We start from the raw sequence: 18,963 nt of genomic DNA on the forward strand, positions 1-18,963 counted from the left end.
CTTTTCACGTCAGCCTAGTCCAAGTCCTGCACGGGTCTCCCGTGCAAGCAGGAGCCGGGGCTCTGCTGTCTCATGACAGCTGAGCTCCTGCTCCAACGCCCGCTATCGAAGTTCACTTCGATTGTGGCTGTTTAACCCGTTAAATGCCGCCGTCAATAGCGACCGCGGCATTTAACTTTGTTTACAGAGGGAGTGCGCTCCCTCTGTCACCCATCGGCGGCCCGCGAATGCAATCGCGGGTCTCCGATGGGGTGTCATGGCAGCCGGGGGCCTGATAAAAGCCCCCAGGTCTGCCCTGGACATATGCCTGTTAGGACGCGCCGGAGGCACGTCCTAACAGATTGCCTGTCAGATTTACACTGACAGGCAATAATGCTCTGGTATACGAAGTATACCAGAGCATTATAGCAGCGATCGGAACATCGCACAGTAAAGTCCCCTAGTGGGACTAATAAAATAAGTCATCAAAGTGAAAGATTATTAATAAAAAGTACAGTAAAAAAATAATTTTTTTTTCCATAAGTGGTTTTATTTAGTAAAAGTGTAAAAAAAAAAAAAAAGTACACATATGTGGTATCGCCGCGACCGTAATGACTCCATTAATAAAGTTAATATGTAATTTAAACCGCAAAGTGAACACCGTAAAAAAAAAACACAAAAAACCATGGCGAAATTGCAATTTTTTTCCATTGCCCCCCAAAAAAGTCATAATAAAAATGAATCAATAAGTCCCATGCACCCCAAAACAGTACCATTCAAAACTACGTCTTGTCCCGCAGAAAACAAGCCCAAAAAATCACTACATTGATGGAAAAATAAAAAAATTACGGCTCTTGGAAAGAGACGATGCAAAAACAAATAATTTTAGTTCAAAAGTGTTTTTATTGTGCAAAAGTCGTAAAACATAAAAAAACCTCTACATATGTGGTACCACCGTAATCGTACCGACCCATAGAATAAAGGTAACATGTTATTTACGTCGCATAGTGAACGGCGTCAATTTAAAAACGCATAGAACAATGGCGGAATTTCAGTTTTTTTTTATAATCCCCCCCAAAAAGGTTAATAAAAGTTAATATAAAAATTATATGTACCCAAAAATGGTGCTATTAAAAAGCACAACTAATCCCGCAAAAAACAAGTCCTCATACAGCTATGTAGACGAAAAAATAAAAACGTTATAGCTCTTTGAATGCGACTATAGAAAAACGAATAAAATAGCTTGGTCATTAGGGCCTAAAATGGGCTGGTCACTAAGGGGTTAAACCCAGTTCAGGGCTGCCAACGTTTATATACGCGACAACTACACGGGGCAGTTGGAACGTATATAGCCATCTTGCTGTCGTGAAGGGGTTAATAAAGGTTTTACAGACTTTAATTTATTCTGGCTTACAGATGCCGAGAAACCACCTAAACCGGTACTTCAGGACAAGCGTGCCACACATACTTTAATGAAATATATATACCGTAGTTTAACACTGGTAAAGCTTCACCCATAGCTTAAAGCCTTGTCCACATGGGTTGGTACAGTGTCCGATCATGGTGTTTTTTTTAAAAAGGTATAAAAAGTAAACACTTGGACATTTTTCCATGTGCACCACCCGATAAATGAATATCTCAGACTACTCTGGTATCCATAGCTCTCTCACTAACAAAATAACTGAGTAATACTAATAGTTCCTCAGACTCGATTACCTAAATCACCTTCCCTTCGTTTTAGTTTTTTCAAATCTACTCTGAACTTAAAGAATGGCAAAATTCACCACTGTACCAAATTGATAGGATATCCCAGTCCTACTAACACTGATCCTTTCAAGGGACAGGAGAGAGGTTAATTTACACAAAATTAGGAGATATTTTAGTGTGTTTATCGAGCCACTGTATAAAACGGGTACAACATTCGAACCATTAAGGTGTATTCAGACATTACGGTTTAGGTACAGTTAATACCGCATAAAAAAAAAAATACCTGCATCCGAAAATCATACGTTTTTACAGTGATTCTAAGCACTTTTCGGCACGTTTGCCATCAAATTGCCGTAAAAGCGCAGGACCTTTTCTCCGAACTGCAACATCTTACTACTACCTTAGGCTGGGTTCACACGACCTATTTTCAGACGTATACGAGGCGTATTATGCCTCGTTTTACGTCTGAAAATAGGGCTACAATACGTCGGCAAACATCTGCCCATTCATTAGAATGGGTTTGCCGACGTACTGTGCAGACGACCTGTCATTTACGCGTCGTCGTTTGACAGCTGTCAAACGACGACACGTAAAAATACAGCCTCGTCAAAAGAAGTGCAGGACACTTCTTTGAACGTTTTTGGAGCCGTTTTCTCATAGACTCCAATGAAAACAGCTCCAAAAACGGACGTAAAAAACGCAGCGAAAACGCGAGTTGCTCAAAAACGTCTGAAAATCAGGGGCTGTTTTCCCTTGAAAACAGCTCGTATTTTCAGACGTTTTTGGTCACTACGTGTGCACATACCCTTACTCTATTTACCAGCTGAAGTCTATTGCAGCCCCATACACCCTGACTGCACGAATACATGCTAAATGCGTTACTTTGCTATATATCAAAGTATGCATTCCTCTCAGAGATGCAATGGCTGCCTGGAAGGAGACTAAAAGAGCCTTTAACCCTTTCTCTGCCAAGGATGTATGCAACATGTCATGGCTTTAAACGTTTTCAAATGCTAGAAATGTATGTATCATATTAAAGCACAGCAAATTAGCTTATGGGGTGCAATACTCATTGAACCCCTTCCCGATATCCGCTGAATATATATATGGCGCTGTCGGGCAGGGCTTCCCGCAAAGCGCAGTACCATTACGTCGCGGTGATAGTGCGGCTTGCTGTCCGTGAACAACTGACCGTTCTAATACATTGCACTACATAGGAAGTGCAATGTATTAGATCAAACAGTTAGGCCTTCAAGTCCCCTAGTGGGACTAAATAAGAGAGTAAAAAAAAAGGAAATAAAAAAAAGTTTCAAGTAATAAAATAAAACACAAATCGCCCTTTTTCCCTTATTGATAAAAAATAATAAAACCATATATATCTGGTATCGCCGTGTTCGTAACGACCGGAGCTATAAAAATATTGTGTTATTTGTCCCGCACAGTGAACGGCGTAAAAAAAATAAAATAAATACTGCTGGAATTGACGTTTCTTTTGGTCACTTTGCCTCCAAAATGTATTAAAAAATGGTAACAATAATAACTACAGCTCATCCCACAAAAAAACAGCCCTAATACCACTAAGTCTATGAAAAAAGAATATAAAGTTAAGGCTCCAATAAGTCAGGAAATAAAAAATATGCCGTTGTGCCGGCCGGAGGGGAACATTTCTTCTGTTCTAAGAGGCAATTTATCAAGGCCCTAAAATTAGGGAACTAGGAAGGGGAGGGCCAAAACATATCTGCTAGAAGCGAGGGCGCCTGTATTATGCCAGGACAACACTTTCCCAGTAAAATTCCCCAAACTGCAAAGGTGCGGACTGTGGACCAAAACGGGGAGAAGAAAGGACACCATTTATCAGTGCGACACCGGCCTGTGCAGAAAGGATTGATTCACAGCGTAACACACATCTATGGATCCTTTTATAGTTTACCCCATTATTATACCACCTGACTATGCCCCTGATGTACTCTACCCAGCTTATATGTACCCCCACATTATAAACTGAAATACCAATACTACTCAAACAAAACGACTACCAAGCAAAATCCAAGCTCCAAAAGCCAAATGGTGCTCCCTCCCTTCTGAACCCTACAGTGTGCCCAAACAGCAGTTTACTTCCACATATATGGCACCACCATACGTGGGAGGACCCTTTTAACAATTTTTGGAGTGCGCTTCTCCAGTGGCACAAGCTGGGTACGACATATTTGCCACCAAAATGGCATATCTAAGGAAAAATGTAAAATTTTTAACTTTGCACCATCCGCAATTATTTATGGAAAAGTCCTGTGGGGTGAAAATGCTCACTACACCCCTTAATGAATACCTTGAGGGGTGATGCTTCCAAAATGGGGTCACTTATCATGGTTTGTTTTTTAAATTATTTCACATCAGAGCCTCTGCAGTTGTGAACCAATACGGTGTAAGTTGCCAAATTAGGCCTCAACCTCGCATGGTACTCTTTCACTCCTGAGCCTAGTCGAATGTCTAGGCAAAAGATTAGGGCCACATGTAGGGTGTTTCTGAAACCGGGAAACACAGCATAATAATTAGAGAGCTGTCTTGTTATGGTGGCACAAGCTGGGCACCACATATTGGCATATCTATGGAAAAAAATCCCATTTTCACTCTGAAACATCGATTGCACACTAATTTCTGCAAAACTGCTGCGGGGTTAACATGCTCACTACACCCCTAGGTGAATACTTTGAGGGGTATAGTTTCTAAAATGGGGTCACTTCTGGAGGATTTCTACTGTTTTGGTCCCACAGGGGCTTTGCAAATGCTACATAGCACCCAGAAACCAATCCAGCAAAATCTGTTCTCCAAAAGCCAAAATGGGTCTCCTTCCCTTCTGAGCCCTACTGTGTGCCCAAACAGCAGTTTATGACCACATATGGGGAATTATAATACTCGGGAGAAATTGCTTTACAAATGTTGGTGTTTTTTTTTCCTTTATTTGTTGAGAAAATGAACAATTTTGAGCTAAAGCTACGTCTTATTGAAGAAAAAGGATTGTTTTTATTTTCACTGCCAAATTCTAATAAAATCTATGAAACCCCTGTGGGGTCAAAATACTTATAGATTTATTGTTCAAGGGGTGTAGTTTCCTAAATTGAGTCACTCTTTGGGCGTTTTCTCGGTTTTGGTCCTTCAGGAGCTTTGCAAATGTGACCTGGCCTCCGCAAACCATTCCTGCTAAACTTGAAATCCAAAAGCCAAATAGCAGCTCTTTCAATTCTAAGCCCTGCCGTGTGTCCAAACAGCCGTTTATTACCACATGTGGGGTATTGTTTTACTCAGGAGAAATTGCTTTTCAAATGTTGCGGTGCTTGTTCTCCTTTAGTCCTTGTGGAAATTAGAAAAAATTAGCTAAACCTACATGATCTTTGAAAGAATGTAGATTTTAATTTTCACGGCCTACTTCCAATAATTTCTGCAATAAACCGGTGTGGTCAAAATGCTCACTATACCCTCACTATAGATAATTTCTTAGAGGGGTGTAGTTTCTCAAATTGGTTCCCTTTTGCTGGATTTCCACTGTTTTGGCACCGCAAGAGCCCTTCAAACCTGACATGGTGCCTAAAACATTTTCTAATAAAAAGGAGGCCCCAAAATCCTCTAGGTGCTCCTTTGCATCTGTGCTTCAGTCTATTACCACACTAGCACCACATGTGGAATATTTCTAAAAACTGCAGAACCTGGGCAATAAATATTGAGTTGCTTTTTTTCAGTAAAACTTTGTTACAAAAAAAAAAAAGGATTAAAAATGAATTTTTGCTAAAAAAAATACATTAAACTTGTAAAATGTCACCTCTACTTTGCTTTAATTCTTGTTGAAGGCTTGAAGGGTTAAGAAACTTTCTAAATGCGGTTTTGAATACTTTGAGGGGTGAAGTTTTTAAAATGGGGTGACTTATTGGGGTTTTCTAATATATAAGGCCCTCAAAGCCACTTCACAACTGAACTCGCCCCTGCAAAAATAGCCTTTGAAATATTCTTGAAAATGTGAGAAATTGCTGCTAAAGTTCTAAGCCTTGTAACGTCATAGAAAAATAAAAGGATTTTCAAAAAACGATGCAAACATAAAGTAAACATATGGGGGATGTTAATTAGCAACAATTTTCTGTGGTATAACTGCCTATCTTACAAGCAGATACATTTAAATTTAGATAACTGCTAATTTCTGCAATTTTTCGCTGAATTTGTGTTTTTCACAATTAAATACTGAATATATCGAGCAAATTTTGTCAGTAACAAAGTCCAATGTTTTACGAGAAAATCTCAGAATCGCTTGGATAGGTGAAATCAGTCCGAAGTTATTACCACATAAAGGGAAACATGTCGGATTTCAAAAATGAGGCTCTGTCAGGAAGGCCAAAGAGGGAAGGGGTTAAGGTCGGGGAGCAGGACGAAAAGAGTGTGCACGCAAGCAAAAAAAATACATCCGGTTACTGTCATCTCTACCCTGTACCACCTCCAGTAACCCTTTGATACAGGAACTATTTTTCAGGTTATCACTTCCTTTTGTTACCAGTATCTGAATTGTGAGATTTTTGGTCTATTTATGGAACCACATAACCCAGACATCCCATAAAATATCTAGGAGGGATGGAGGGGTGGTGGTAAATAAAAGGAGAGAACACCACATTAGGTTAATGCACAGTCATTTATGCTTTAATTCACAGCTACTGACTGGTTAGGCCTCATGCACACGACCGTAAAAACTCCCGTTATTACGGGTCGTAATCACGACCCGTAATAACGGGCTCATAGACTTCTATTGGCGACGGGTGCCTTCCCGTTTTCTCACGGGAAGGTGCCCGTTCCGTTAAAAAAGATAGAACATGTCCTATTTCTGGCCGTAATAACGGCACGGACAGTCCATAGAAGTCTATGGAGCTCTCGTAATGACGGGTGGCTACATGTGTGCACCCGTCATTACGGCAGCGTTGCTAAGCGACGTCAGTAAATAGTCACTGTCCAGGGAGCTGAAAGAGTTAACTGATCGGCAGTAACTCTTTCAGCACCCTGGACAGCGACTACCGATCAGTATAAACCTCTCGACATCCGGCCCGACGTCCTGGATGACGTTTCAGGCCATGTGATCGCTGCAGCCAATCACAGGTCAATCACAGGCTGCAGCGGTCACATGGACTGCCGCGTCATCCAGGGATGTCGGGCTGGATGTGAAGAGAGGGACGCGTCACCAAGACAACGGCCGGGTAAGTATGAATTTCTTTAACTTTTATTACAGAAAAGGCTGTCCCTTCTCTCTATCCTGCACTGATAGAGAGAAGGGGCTGCCGATTAGTGCAGTGCTATTTTGCCGCCAAAAACGTGCTCGTAAATACGGGTGGAATACGTGTGACACCAGACCCATATTTACGAGCACGGGTTCGTAAATACTGGTGCAAAACGGGTGGAATACGTGTGACACCGGACCCGTATTTACGCCAGTATTTACGGGTGGGAAAAAATATGGTCGTGTGCATGAGGCCTTAATAGCATGTCTGACATGTTCTTAGGTTAAGTTGGATCTTTTACATGCGGTCTGGGCATGTACAGAACCTCGAGATTTTGGGGTCGGGTGCTGAAAACTAATGAACGGTGTTCAGAATGTCTTCGGAGATGTTCACATGGCATATTATTAGGCGTATTTCCAAGCATAAAACTTTCTGAAATACATTTGAAATTCGCATGCAAACGGCTTCCCATTGATTTCAATAAATTGTGTAGTTCATACAAGGCGTAATTTTACGCTGCAGAGTTAAACGCCTTGTAAAAGTACGCTTTGAAATATGTGTGATCGCTGGGAGGGTCAGACCGCTGGGGCTCCAATCGATAAGGAGAATGGGGGATCGAATGTCCCCCGAAGTGCTCCATGAAAATGGAGCACTAGTGCGCATACTCGACCAGATTCATTTTCATGGGATTTCTGGGATGGCGGTCACAGGCAGCGCCATAGAAATGAATGGAGCACTGGTCGAGCATGCACGCTCCATTCTCATGAAGCACATTGGGGGATTTTTGGTCCTCTGTTCTTATTGTTGGGAGTCCCAGCGCTAGGACCCCCAGCAATCACACATGTATTCCCTATGCTGTGGATAGGAGATACGTGTGTTTGTGGGAAAGCCCCTGTAAAATCATTTTACCAGCATGAGGCGGAACATATGCCGTGCGAACGTAGCCTTAAAGGGTAACTAAACGTTCAAACTTCTGACATGTCACAGTGACATGTCAGAACTTTGGTTTGGTGGGGGTCCGAGACCGCCATCAAATCGCTAAAACGAAGCAGCAGAAGCGCTGAGCTGCTTAGTTTTTGTTCAGCTTTTTCCAGACTGCCGATGTAGCGGTGTACAGGCTCAGACTTTCTATTGAGTCCGTACAGCGATTTCTGGAAAAAAAAAAAACTACGCGGCTCAGTACTCACACGAGCGCTTAGTTTTAGCAATTGGTGGGGTCTCAGTGCTTGGACCCCCACCAATCAAAACTTCTGACATGTCACTATGACATTTTAGAAGTTTGTTGAACGTTTAGTTACCCTTTAAATGTTTCACTCTTTACCCACCTCCCCTAATGTGTTTTTATTTTAAATACAGCTTTCATTTCCAAGCTACAATCCATCTCTCCACCGCTGCTATGTGGCCAATCTTCCTAGTTCGGATACATCCCTCTCCGGTATCGCTGCCTGACTAGACTTCAGGAAACTTGGAGTGCCATTTTTTCTAGGTAAATTCACACATCTGCAACTGAAAACTCCATTCCATACATCTGCGTTCCGTGTTTCCGTTGCGAAGCTCTGTCACAGGAGCAGAACAACAAAGATACCCAAAGCACCAAATCAATTGCATGACAGATACCTTTGGCGCATGATGAAACCCATTCGCTAATGGCCTCATGCACACGACCGTAAAAACTCCCGTTATTACGGGTCGTAATTACGACCCGTAATAACGGGCTCATAGACTTCTATTGGCGACGGGTGCCTTCCCGTTTTCTCACGGGAAGGTGCCCGTGCCGTTGAAAAAGATAGAACATGTCCTATTTCAGGCCGTAATAACGGCACGGACAGTCCATAGAAGTCTATGGAGCTCTTGTAATAACGGGTGGCTACATGTGTGCACCCGTCATTACGGCAGCGTTGCTAAGCGACGTCAGTAAATAGTCACTGTCCAGGGAGCTGAAAGCGTTAACTGATCGGCAGTAACTCTTTCAGCACCCTGGACAGTGACTACCGATCAGAATAAACCTGTAAAAAATAAAAATAAAAGACGTTCATACTTACCGAGAACTTCCTGCTTCCTCCAGTCCGGTCTCCCGCCCGTTGCCTTGGTGACGCGTCCCTCTCGACATCCGGCCCGACGTCCTGGATGACGTTTCAGGCCATGTGACCGCTGCAGCCAATCACAGGCTGCAGCGGTCACATGGACTGCCGCGTCATCCAGGGATGTCGGGCTGGATGTGAAGAGAGGGACGCGTCACCAAGACAACGGCCGGGTAAGTATGAATTTCTTTAACTTTTATTACAGAAAGGGCTGTCCCTTCTCTCTATCCTGCACTGATAGAGAGAAGGGGCTGCCGATTAGTGCAGTGCTATTTTGCCGCCAAAAACGTGCCCGTAAATACGGATGACACCGGACCCATATTTACGGGCACGGGTTCGTAAATACTGGTGCAAAACGGGTGAAATACGTGTGACACCGGACCCGTATTTACGCCAGTATTTACGGGTGGGAAAAAATACGGTCGTGTGCATGAGGCCTTAATGAGTTCCATCAGGTTTCCACCATGATGACTGTTTTGCCCAGTATGTTTGACCAGATCTGTGACAGGTTTTGCCCGGTATGTTTGACCAGATCTGTGACAGGTTTTGCCCGGTATGTTTGACCAGATATGTGACAGGGGCCCCTAACGGAGCCTCCAACTATGTGAACGAAGCCTGAATTGGGTTGTTTCTGAAGCATGTGCATGGATTTCTCCAAACTTCATTTAGAGGAAAGGGACCAATGTAGAAATCTCTGCAACATATGAACTAAGGCAAACAGAGGTCACCTTGCTAGAATGACAGAAGGGGCAACGTGTGGACCTTTATTTGGGGAGATCAGGTGGAAATGCTTTTATGTTGTGGAGGCTCCTGTTCATTTACATTGCCGGTTCGTTGACCCTTTCAATGCCGTATATCTTCCCATTACACAACAAATGACATCACTACAGCAGACATACACCTGTACATTTGGTAGTGGAGGTATTTGGGTGGAAATTGTAACACGCACTATGATTGGCTATTCACCGTGTGAGAAGTCCGTATCAGCCAATCACTGTACAATACCACTACTAACACCGCGCAATGTAATACGTTATGTCATGGCTCTATGTGCTGCTGCTATAACCGCCTCGATCACTATGAAGCAACCATTTCCCATGCCATTCAAATACACGTAGCAGACTGAGGCAAACGCCGGAACCCTGTCTACGCTGCTCTTCTCATTGCACCTTCATAATAGAATTCCTGTTTACATACGACTCTCCGCCTCACACAACGCCGTAGATAAACGAATATATATATATATATATATATATATATATATATATATATATACACACACACACACACACACACTTACACACCAGAAAACAAGCTGGGAATGGTAAACGCGCTGCAGCATGAGAAGAAAATGGATTCCTTCCAGGAGATAAGCAGTCTCCGCTCGCACGTATTATGCAGTGCAGTAACCATACTAGTCAGACTATATAGAATGACGAGGCGCACGTACAAGCTACCGAACTACGTCCATACCTCTTTTATGTAGCTCCCGTAGAGGAATATTGTCTCCTCCCCCGTCATAAGGAAGGTAGGGATCCGATGGGGCCTCCATGGAGGATCCGACGGCGAGATGACCCCAGTCAGAGCAGCGATATCAGGAGGCACCGCTCACAGCTGGGGAGTTGCCATGTTCCTTGTGTGCTGCCTCCTTGCAGTGAGTGTTCGGCGACGTCACCACGTGATCACATCTCGGTCGCTCATGGCTACAGAATGACTGGGATTGCTGTAATCTGCGCTGTGACCGCCTCGCCCACACGTACACTGAGCGGCTGCCTACACCACAACTGCCTTGTACTACCGGCCAACAACTAGAGCAGATTCTACATAGTGTGGATAGAGCTACAGTCACACGGGGCCAATTGCTGCAGATTAAAAGCTCACCATTTTCTGTTTCTTTGCATAGTAATTAATAGCAATGTGCGACTATTGTAGATCGGCCAAGAGAAGGCTCGAATAATGTATAACGCAACATGTTTTTTTTTTTACCATGGGAGCCTATGGGCGACTGTTGGCCCCTGTTAGGCCTAGTTCACATTGCGTTTTTCTCTGCCAGTGCAGGTATATGTAAGGACGACATTTTCTGCTGCAATTCCGTTGTGTGTGGACAAGCCCTTACTTGGTCCCTGGGCATTTGTTACTGCAGGACTTGGTGGCTTGTAGGTATTTACTGAGCGGGTGAGTCTCCAGGTGCAAATACCACGCCCTGGCTGCCTGGACAGCGGAGTGCGGTCATGGCACTGGGCAACAGCGTACATACCATATATGCAACATATACGACTGGCGTGTGGCGGCCCATCAGGGGTGGTAAAAACCTGGCCAGAAATTCTCCTCAGCAACCAAAAGGATCTTTGGAAAGAAGCACCAACTCCTCTTGTCCAATGTGGTTGGGTGTATGGTGGTTGTCAACCAGTACTAGAGAGGAACCCACATTAATCATCACCATGGAACCAACTCACCTTGTATGCCACTGAGTGCAAGGCCCTGGGTGCTGGGGCAGACTGACCGGGTGATTGCCTAGCAATACATGGGCACTGCATGAAGGGGTGCTACTGCTCAGAGCGCTGGCCCTTTAATTGGAGGGTGGTGGTACCAGGGAAAACCACCTGGGTTTCCTTATGGTGTATTAACCCATGCAGGCTTTGTTCAGGGTTTTTTTTTATACAGTTTTTGAAGCCAAAACAGGGTGTGGATCATGAAGGCTGAAAGAGTAGAAAGGACATATACTGCTTCTCCTCTTTTTGGAATCCACACCTGGTTTTGGCTTCAAGAGCTGCATAAAAAATAAAAAAAACTTGCATGTGTGAATACACCCTTAGTGATTGGGCAGAGTTTCATAAAGAGTGGCTGTCTAATCCCAGCAGCACAGTCCCCTCAAGTCCTGCCCTGTGCTGATCTGTATGATCAGTTCAGAGAATGAAGGGGAACAGGAACGTGATGAGCATATCCTGTCAGACTGTGTTCACACGTCACATTTCATGAAAATCACAGCAAAGAACTAGAATCGACTAATGTGTGAATACAACCTCAGAGACAAGACATAGCAGACTCTGCTGCATTGCTGTAGCACTCTGTCCCCTTCTCAGTATTTCCCTCCAGAGCAGCGCTCCCAGCCACGTAAGTGCAGCACATTACAGTTATTCAGGTCCATACTCCTAGTAGCCAAAACGACACAAATTGTCGTCCTTACATAGGGCAGCATATTAAGCGGACATTTGCTTTTAAACAGTGAAGGGGATGCAGAGCTAAACCAGCACAGCAGACCCTTCACCATTCTACTCTTTTGTATCCCATCTTAGATATGGCAAGAAAATAAAAAAAATTACTGAAACCAGCACAATACATCATGTTAAAGTCCAGAACAGTAGATCGACTACGCTATTGCTTCCGGCAAAACGACGGGTCCGGTGCACAACAGAGAAACGGAAACCATGGGTACCGGATCCGTCCCCATTGAAATCAATGGTGATGGAAATGAAAGCCTCTGCTTTCCATCTGTCAGTTCAGGGTCCCGTACTGACGGAAAGCTCCGACGGAACGTCAGAAAAGACCCCCAACGCAGATGTGAACGAGGCCTAATACATGGAACTTGTATTGTATGTGCATGAATCCTTCAGGATATAACTCGATATGCCTCAGTATGAAGTTGGATACATAACTACAGTATAGGCCCAAAGATTTTTACAGGTGCTTTATTGGTGCTAGGAACTTTACCACCAAATGAATCCCTAATACAGATGCTTGGCTGAGTTTTTTTGCAGGCAGAAACTCTGCCTCAAAATTCTGTTTGGAATTTTGAGGCAGATTTTGCTCTGCCTGCACGTCGATTTTTGCGGCGTTTTTCGCCCACGGCCATTGAGCACTGCGGGCAAAAAACGCAGCGAAATAAGTTTCTTCTGCCTCCCATTGATTTCAATGGGAGGTCAGAAGCGTAAACGTCCGAAGATAGGGCATGTCCCTTTTTCCCCACAAGCCGGTTTTTCCGCTCGTGGAAAAAAAAACGCCTCCGCCTCCCATTGAAATCAATGGGAGGCAATTTTGGCGCGTTTTCAGACACGGTTTCCACGTAAAAAAACGTGTAAAAAAAATAATGTGTGAACAGGCCCTTAATATCCATTTCTCATCTGTTTTCCATCTGTTTGAATAGTGAAGGGAAAAAAATAAATAACGACTGGAAACCTTTATCTCTATAAGGCCCCATGCACACGAACGTGCTATTGCAGCCGCAATTCCCACGAAAATCCACGGGAGAATTGCGGCCCCATTCATTCCTATGGGGCCATGCACACGCCCGTGGTTTTCACGGTCCGTGCATGGCCCCGGAGCCCGGACCGCAGAAAGAACGGGCACATGGCTACGGTCGTGTGCATGAGGCCTATCTGATCAGTCACGAAAGGGATAAGAACTGCAGCCTACTGTGTATTCTAAGCGGACAAGAAGACTGAAGCCTAGCGAATGGATGCCAAATGTATGAATGAAAAAAGTTAATTGATAGAATTGGGATCTGCTAACGATAGGTTTGTCAGTTTTTTGGTTACATAAGAGGATGAGACATGTCCAGGATAAGGGTATGTGCACACACACTAATTACGTCCGTAATTGACGGACGTATTTCGGCCGCAAGTACCGGACCGAACACAGTGCAGGAAGACGGGCTCCTAGCATCATAGTTATGTGCGACGCTAGGAGTCCCTGCCTCTCCGTGGAACTAGTGTCCCGTACTGAAAACATGATTACAGTACGGGACAGTTGTCCTGCAGAGAGGCAGGGACTCCTAGCATCGTACATAACTATGATGCTAGGAGCCCGGCTCCCTGCACGGAGTTCGGTCCGGGACTTGCGGCCGAAAAACGTCCGTCAATTACGGACGTAATTAGTGTGTGTGCACATACCCTAAGGGTACATAAGTGAATGCTGTAAAAGTGAGGCAGAGCTGACCCCTTCTGGTCAGAGGAAACACGAACATACAGAGAAGAACACAAACACGTGAAGCAACAAGCCTAAACAAAGCTTATAAGTGTGAACTAGGCCATTGTGAATACCCGTATTGTTAGAGTATTTTGCAGCCAGGGAAAAAAAAAATTTTGAGGCAGATTTTGACCTGCCTACTCTTTTTTGCTGCAGCTTGTGCAGTGTTTTTCACCCGCGGCCATTGACAAAAAGCTTTTTTTTGCCTCCCTTTGCTTTCAATGGGGGGGGGGGGTAGCGGTCAGAGGCGGCACAAAAGGACTTTTTTTCTTGCGAGCGGCTAAAAGCGGATTTTGGCATTGATTCAGACACAGTTTCCACGTAAAAAAACGGTGTGAACTGGGCCTAATATTTTCTAGAGGTTCTCAAAACCGAACAATATCTATGCAATATATCTATGCAGCGTTTTTCTTGCGTTGCAGTTCCGTGTAACATCCGTGTACAGCGAGTGTCTGCGGTTTTTACGCACGTATGTCATGTGTTTTTTACGTCAGCAAAATTACCTGAAGGTGGTGTAATTTTTCCTCATTTCTTTAGCAACTGTTGCGTGAAAAACGCATGGCACACGGATGTGCGTCCGTGTGCTGTCCGTGATTTTCACGCACCCATTGACTTCAATGGGTGCACGATGCGCAAAAAACACACAAGTATAGGTCATGCAGTGAAAAACACAGAATGTCTGAATGGCCCCATTGAATTGCATAGGTCCGTGTGACATCCGTTGTTATAACGCGCGCAACACTGACGTGAAGTACGCTCGTGTGACTAAGGCCTACGCCTAGAATATCATTGGGCTGAGCCCTCTCCATAGAACGGTGTGTCGGCTATGTGTAATGGTATGTATGCACTGTTTTCAGGCGTAATTCGGGCGTTTTTACGCCTCGAATTACGCCTGAAAAAACGGCTCCATTACGCCTACAAACATCTGCCCATTGCTTTCAATGGGTTTTACGGTGTTCTGTTCCCACAAGGTGTTATTTTACGCGTCGCTGTCAAAATACGGCGCATAAAAAGACGCCTGTGAAAAAGAAGTGCATGTCACTTTGTTTGACTCCATTGAAAAACAGCTCCAATAACGTCCGTAAAATACGCCGCGAAAAACGTGAGTTGCTACAAAAACGTCTGAAAATCAGGAGCTGTTTTCGGAGGAAAACAGCTCCGTATTTTCAGACATATTTTGCTAAGACGTGTGAACATACCCTTACAGCTAACACTTACAGGTAATGAGCAAGAACCCGCTAGTTTAACACTTTACATGCTACGGTCAATAGCGACCGTGGCATTTAAAGGAATAAAAACAGGGGGCGACCCCCTGTAACTTTCCAACGCTGTTTTTGTCCTATTTCACCCCACAATAATTTTCCCCCAGTTTCCCACTACATTAGATGGTACAATAAATTAAGCTGTGAAAATCTACAACTTGTCCCACAAAAAACAAGCTCTCATACGGCAATATTGATGGAAAAATAAAAGAAGTTACGGCTTTTGGAAGCTGAAGAGGAAGAAATTAAAGTGAAAATCCGAAAAATGGCTGCGGCGGAAAGGGGTTAATTGCCAGTGTGAAAAAATAGACTAAAGTCTATAAGGGATCCGTGAAAACAAGTAAGTGCCGCACGTGTGCAAATCGGCAGTGAAAAAGTCAGTTTTTCACGGCCGATTTGACACCCAGTTGTCTAAAAGCCTTAGGCTCTAGTCGTAAGATACGGTCCAGGTGTCGGCCATTTAAGTCAGTCTCTCAGCTGTTTTGCATCCGTTACAGGCTGTGCTTCAGATTTTAACCCATTCCCTCTTTGGCCACTTTTGACCTTCCTGACAGAGCCTCATTTTTCAAATCTGACATGTTTCACTTTATGTGGAAATAGCTTCGGAATGATTACACCTATCCAAGCGATTCTGAGATTGTTTTCTCGTGACACATTGGACTTTATGTTACTGGCAAAATTTGCTCGATATATTCAGTATTTAATTGTGAAAAACAAAAAAATTTGGCGAAAAATAAAATTTTTCTAAATGCATCTGCTTGTAAGACAGGCCGTTCTACCACAAAAATTGTCGCTAATTAACATTCCCCATATGTCTACTTTAGATTGCCATCGTTTTTTGAACATCCTTTTATTTTTCTAGGACGTTACAAGGCTTAGAACTTTAGCAGCAATTTCTCAGATCTTCAAGAAAATTTCAAAAGGCTATTTTTGCAGGGGCCAGTTCATGTGTTAAGTGGCGGTAAGGCAGCTGGCCAACAGGGTGCAGGACAATGTCTATAGTTTGTATAGGGTACCTGTGGCAGCTCGGACAGTAGCAAGGCAGGCTCCGCTTGGACTAGGCAGCAGGTAGACATCAGGCAAAGTGAAGCAGGTCAGACGTGGAAGAGCACGACACGACTTTGGCACAACACAGTGCTTAGATCAGGGTGGTATGGAAATGCAAGGAACTGGAACACACTAGGAGGCCATCACATAGATAAACTATAGGGAACAACAACAACGCTCAGGCATAGAAGCAGGGGTCTGGACCCCTCTTATAGTCCAGGGTACTCACGGGTCAAGGGTCATCAGAATGTCCGGTGCGCGCGCACCCTACGGGATCCGGCTGAGGTGAGTGGACGCGAGCGCTGGCGTCTCCCGGGGAGGAGGATGGGGCCAGCGCTTGCCGACTCGTGGCTGCGGCTGTCAGGGGGAGGTTGGAGCTGATGGCCCGCAGCCACAGACATTACAGCATTGACGGCCTTATATATTAGAAACCCCCAATAAAAGTCACCCCATTTTAAAAGCTTCACCCCTCAAAGTATTCAAGTTTCACAGGAATTAAAGCAAAGTAGAGGTGAATTTACAAATTCTTTTTTTTTTGCAGAAATTAATTTTTAATCCATTTTTTTTTTTGTAACAAAGTTATACCAGAGAAATACAAGTTAATATTTATTGCCCGGGTTCTGCAGATTTAGGAAATAGACCACATGTTGCCCTAGTGTGCTTACGGACTGAAGAACAGGCCTCAGAAGCAAAAGGAACACCTATAGGATTTTGGGGCCTTCTTTTTTATGAGATATTTTAGGCACCATGCCAGGTTTGAAGAGCTCTTGCGGTGCCAAAACAGTGGAAATCCCCCAAAAGTGACCCCATGTCACGAAGCGGGGTGTGGACCCACTGGGCCGTACCACGTAGCGGGATGGCAGCTGGCCAAACAGGTAAAGTACAGAGTCTATAGTTCAGAGAGGATACCTGAGGCAATGTAGAGAGTAGCAAGGCAGGCACGGCTGGGACCAGGCGGCAGGTAGACGTCAGGTGTGGCGTAGCAGAACAGGCGTGGAATGCAGCACAACACGGCAACAGCTTAGCAAGGCACTAGATCAGGATAGCACGGGAACAGGGAACACTAGGAAACTGGAAGACACTAGGGGACCATTAGCTAGACAAACTTTGGGTAACGAACAACACTCTGGCAAAGAACAAGAGGGCAGGGCCCTTTTTATAGTCCAGTATAATTCTGGGCTTGATTGCAGACTTCCTGCAATTATGCGCGCACTGGCCCTTTAACCCCTTAGTGACCAGCCCATTTTAGGCCTTAAAGAGGCTCTGTCACCAGATTTTGCAACCCCTATCTGCTATTGCAGCAGATCGGCGCTGCAATGTAGATAAGAGTAACGTTTTTATTTTTAAAAAAACGAGCATTTTTGGCCAAGTTATGACCATTTTTGTATTTATGCAAATGAGGCTTGCTAAAGTCCAACTGGGCGTGTTTAAAGTAAAAGTCCAACTGGGCGTGTATTATGTGTGTTACATCTGGGCGTGTTTACTTCTTTTACTAGCTGGGCGTTCTGACGAGAAGTATCATCCACTTCTCTTCAGAACGCCCAGCTTCTGGCAGTGCAGACACAGCGTGTTCTCGAGAGATCACGCTGTGTCGTCACTCACTTCCTGCCCCAGGTCCTGCATCGTGTCGGACAAGCGAGGACACATCGGCATCAGAGGCTACAGTTGATTCTGCAGCAGCATCGGCGTTTGCAGGTAAGTCGATGTAGCTACTTACCTGCAAACACTGATGCAGAATCAACTGTAGCCTCTGGTGCCGATGTGGCCGACACTATGCAGGACCTGGGGCAGGAAGTGAGTGACGTCACAGCGTGATCTCTCGAGAACACGCTGTGTGTCTGCACTGCCAGAAGCTGGGTGTTAACGAACAGAAGTGGATGATGCTGATTCGTCAGCATCATACACTCCCATTCCTAACGCCCAGCTAGTAAAAGAAGTAAAAACGCCCCGATGTACACACATAATACTCGCTCAGTTGTACTTTTACTGTAAACACGCCCAGTTGTACTTTTGCAAGCCTCATTTGCATAAATACAAAAATGGTCATAACTTGGCCAAAAATGCTCGTTTTTTAAAAATAAAAAAAGTTACTGTAATCTACATTGCAGTGCCGATCTGCTGCAATAGGAGATAGGGGTTGCAAAATCTGGTGACAGAGCCTCTTTAATGACCAAGCTATTTTATTCGTTTTTCTATAGTCGCATTCAAAGAGCTATAACTTTTTTTATTTTTTCGTCTACATAGCTGTATGTTTTTTGCGGAATTAGTTGTACTTTTTAATAGCACCATTTTTGGGTACATATAATTTTTTTATTAACTTTTTTTGGGGGGGGATTATAAAAAAAACCTGAAATTCCACCATTGTTCTATGCATTTTTAAATTGACGCCGTTCACTGTGCGGCGTAAATAACATGTTACCTTTATTCTATGGGTCGGTACGATTACAGCGATACCACATATGTGGAGGTTTTTTATGTTTTACGACTTTTGCACAATAAAAACACTTTTGAACTAAAATTATTTGTTTTTGCATCGTTGCTTTCCAAGAGCCGTCATTTTTTTATTTTTCCATCAATGTAGTGATTTTTTCGACTCGTTTTTTGCGGGACGAGACGTAGTTTTGATTGGTACTGTTTTGGGGTGCATGGAATTATTGATTCATTTTTATTATGACT

The 18,963-nt window shown here is 44.1% G+C and overlaps 1 protein-coding gene across 4 annotated transcripts in view; it reads right to left on the reverse strand.

Annotated features, from left to right (window-relative positions):
- The window catches only part of CLCN3 (chloride voltage-gated channel 3), a 116,413-nt gene that overhangs the window by 42,779 nt on the left and 54,671 nt on the right, over positions 1 to 18,963 (reverse strand). The window contains exon 1 of one of the 4 annotated variants that reach the window (XM_075860256.1): positions 10,487 to 10,761. The exons of 2 other annotated variants lie outside the window; for them this stretch is intronic. In XM_075860256.1, coding sequence (XP_075716371.1) covers positions 10,487 to 10,565 — 79 coding nt within the window. In that variant the 5' untranslated portion in view covers positions 10,566 to 10,761. Of the gene's footprint in view, positions 1 to 10,486; positions 10,762 to 18,963 lie in introns of those variants that run through there. One more of the 4 variants, XM_075860258.1, reaches the window with a different exon arrangement.

This window comes from Rhinoderma darwinii, chromosome 1 (genome assembly GCF_050947455.1).
Source record: "Rhinoderma darwinii isolate aRhiDar2 chromosome 1, aRhiDar2.hap1, whole genome shotgun sequence".
In the NCBI taxonomy this organism is placed as follows: Eukaryota; Metazoa; Chordata; class Amphibia; order Anura; family Rhinodermatidae; genus Rhinoderma; species Rhinoderma darwinii.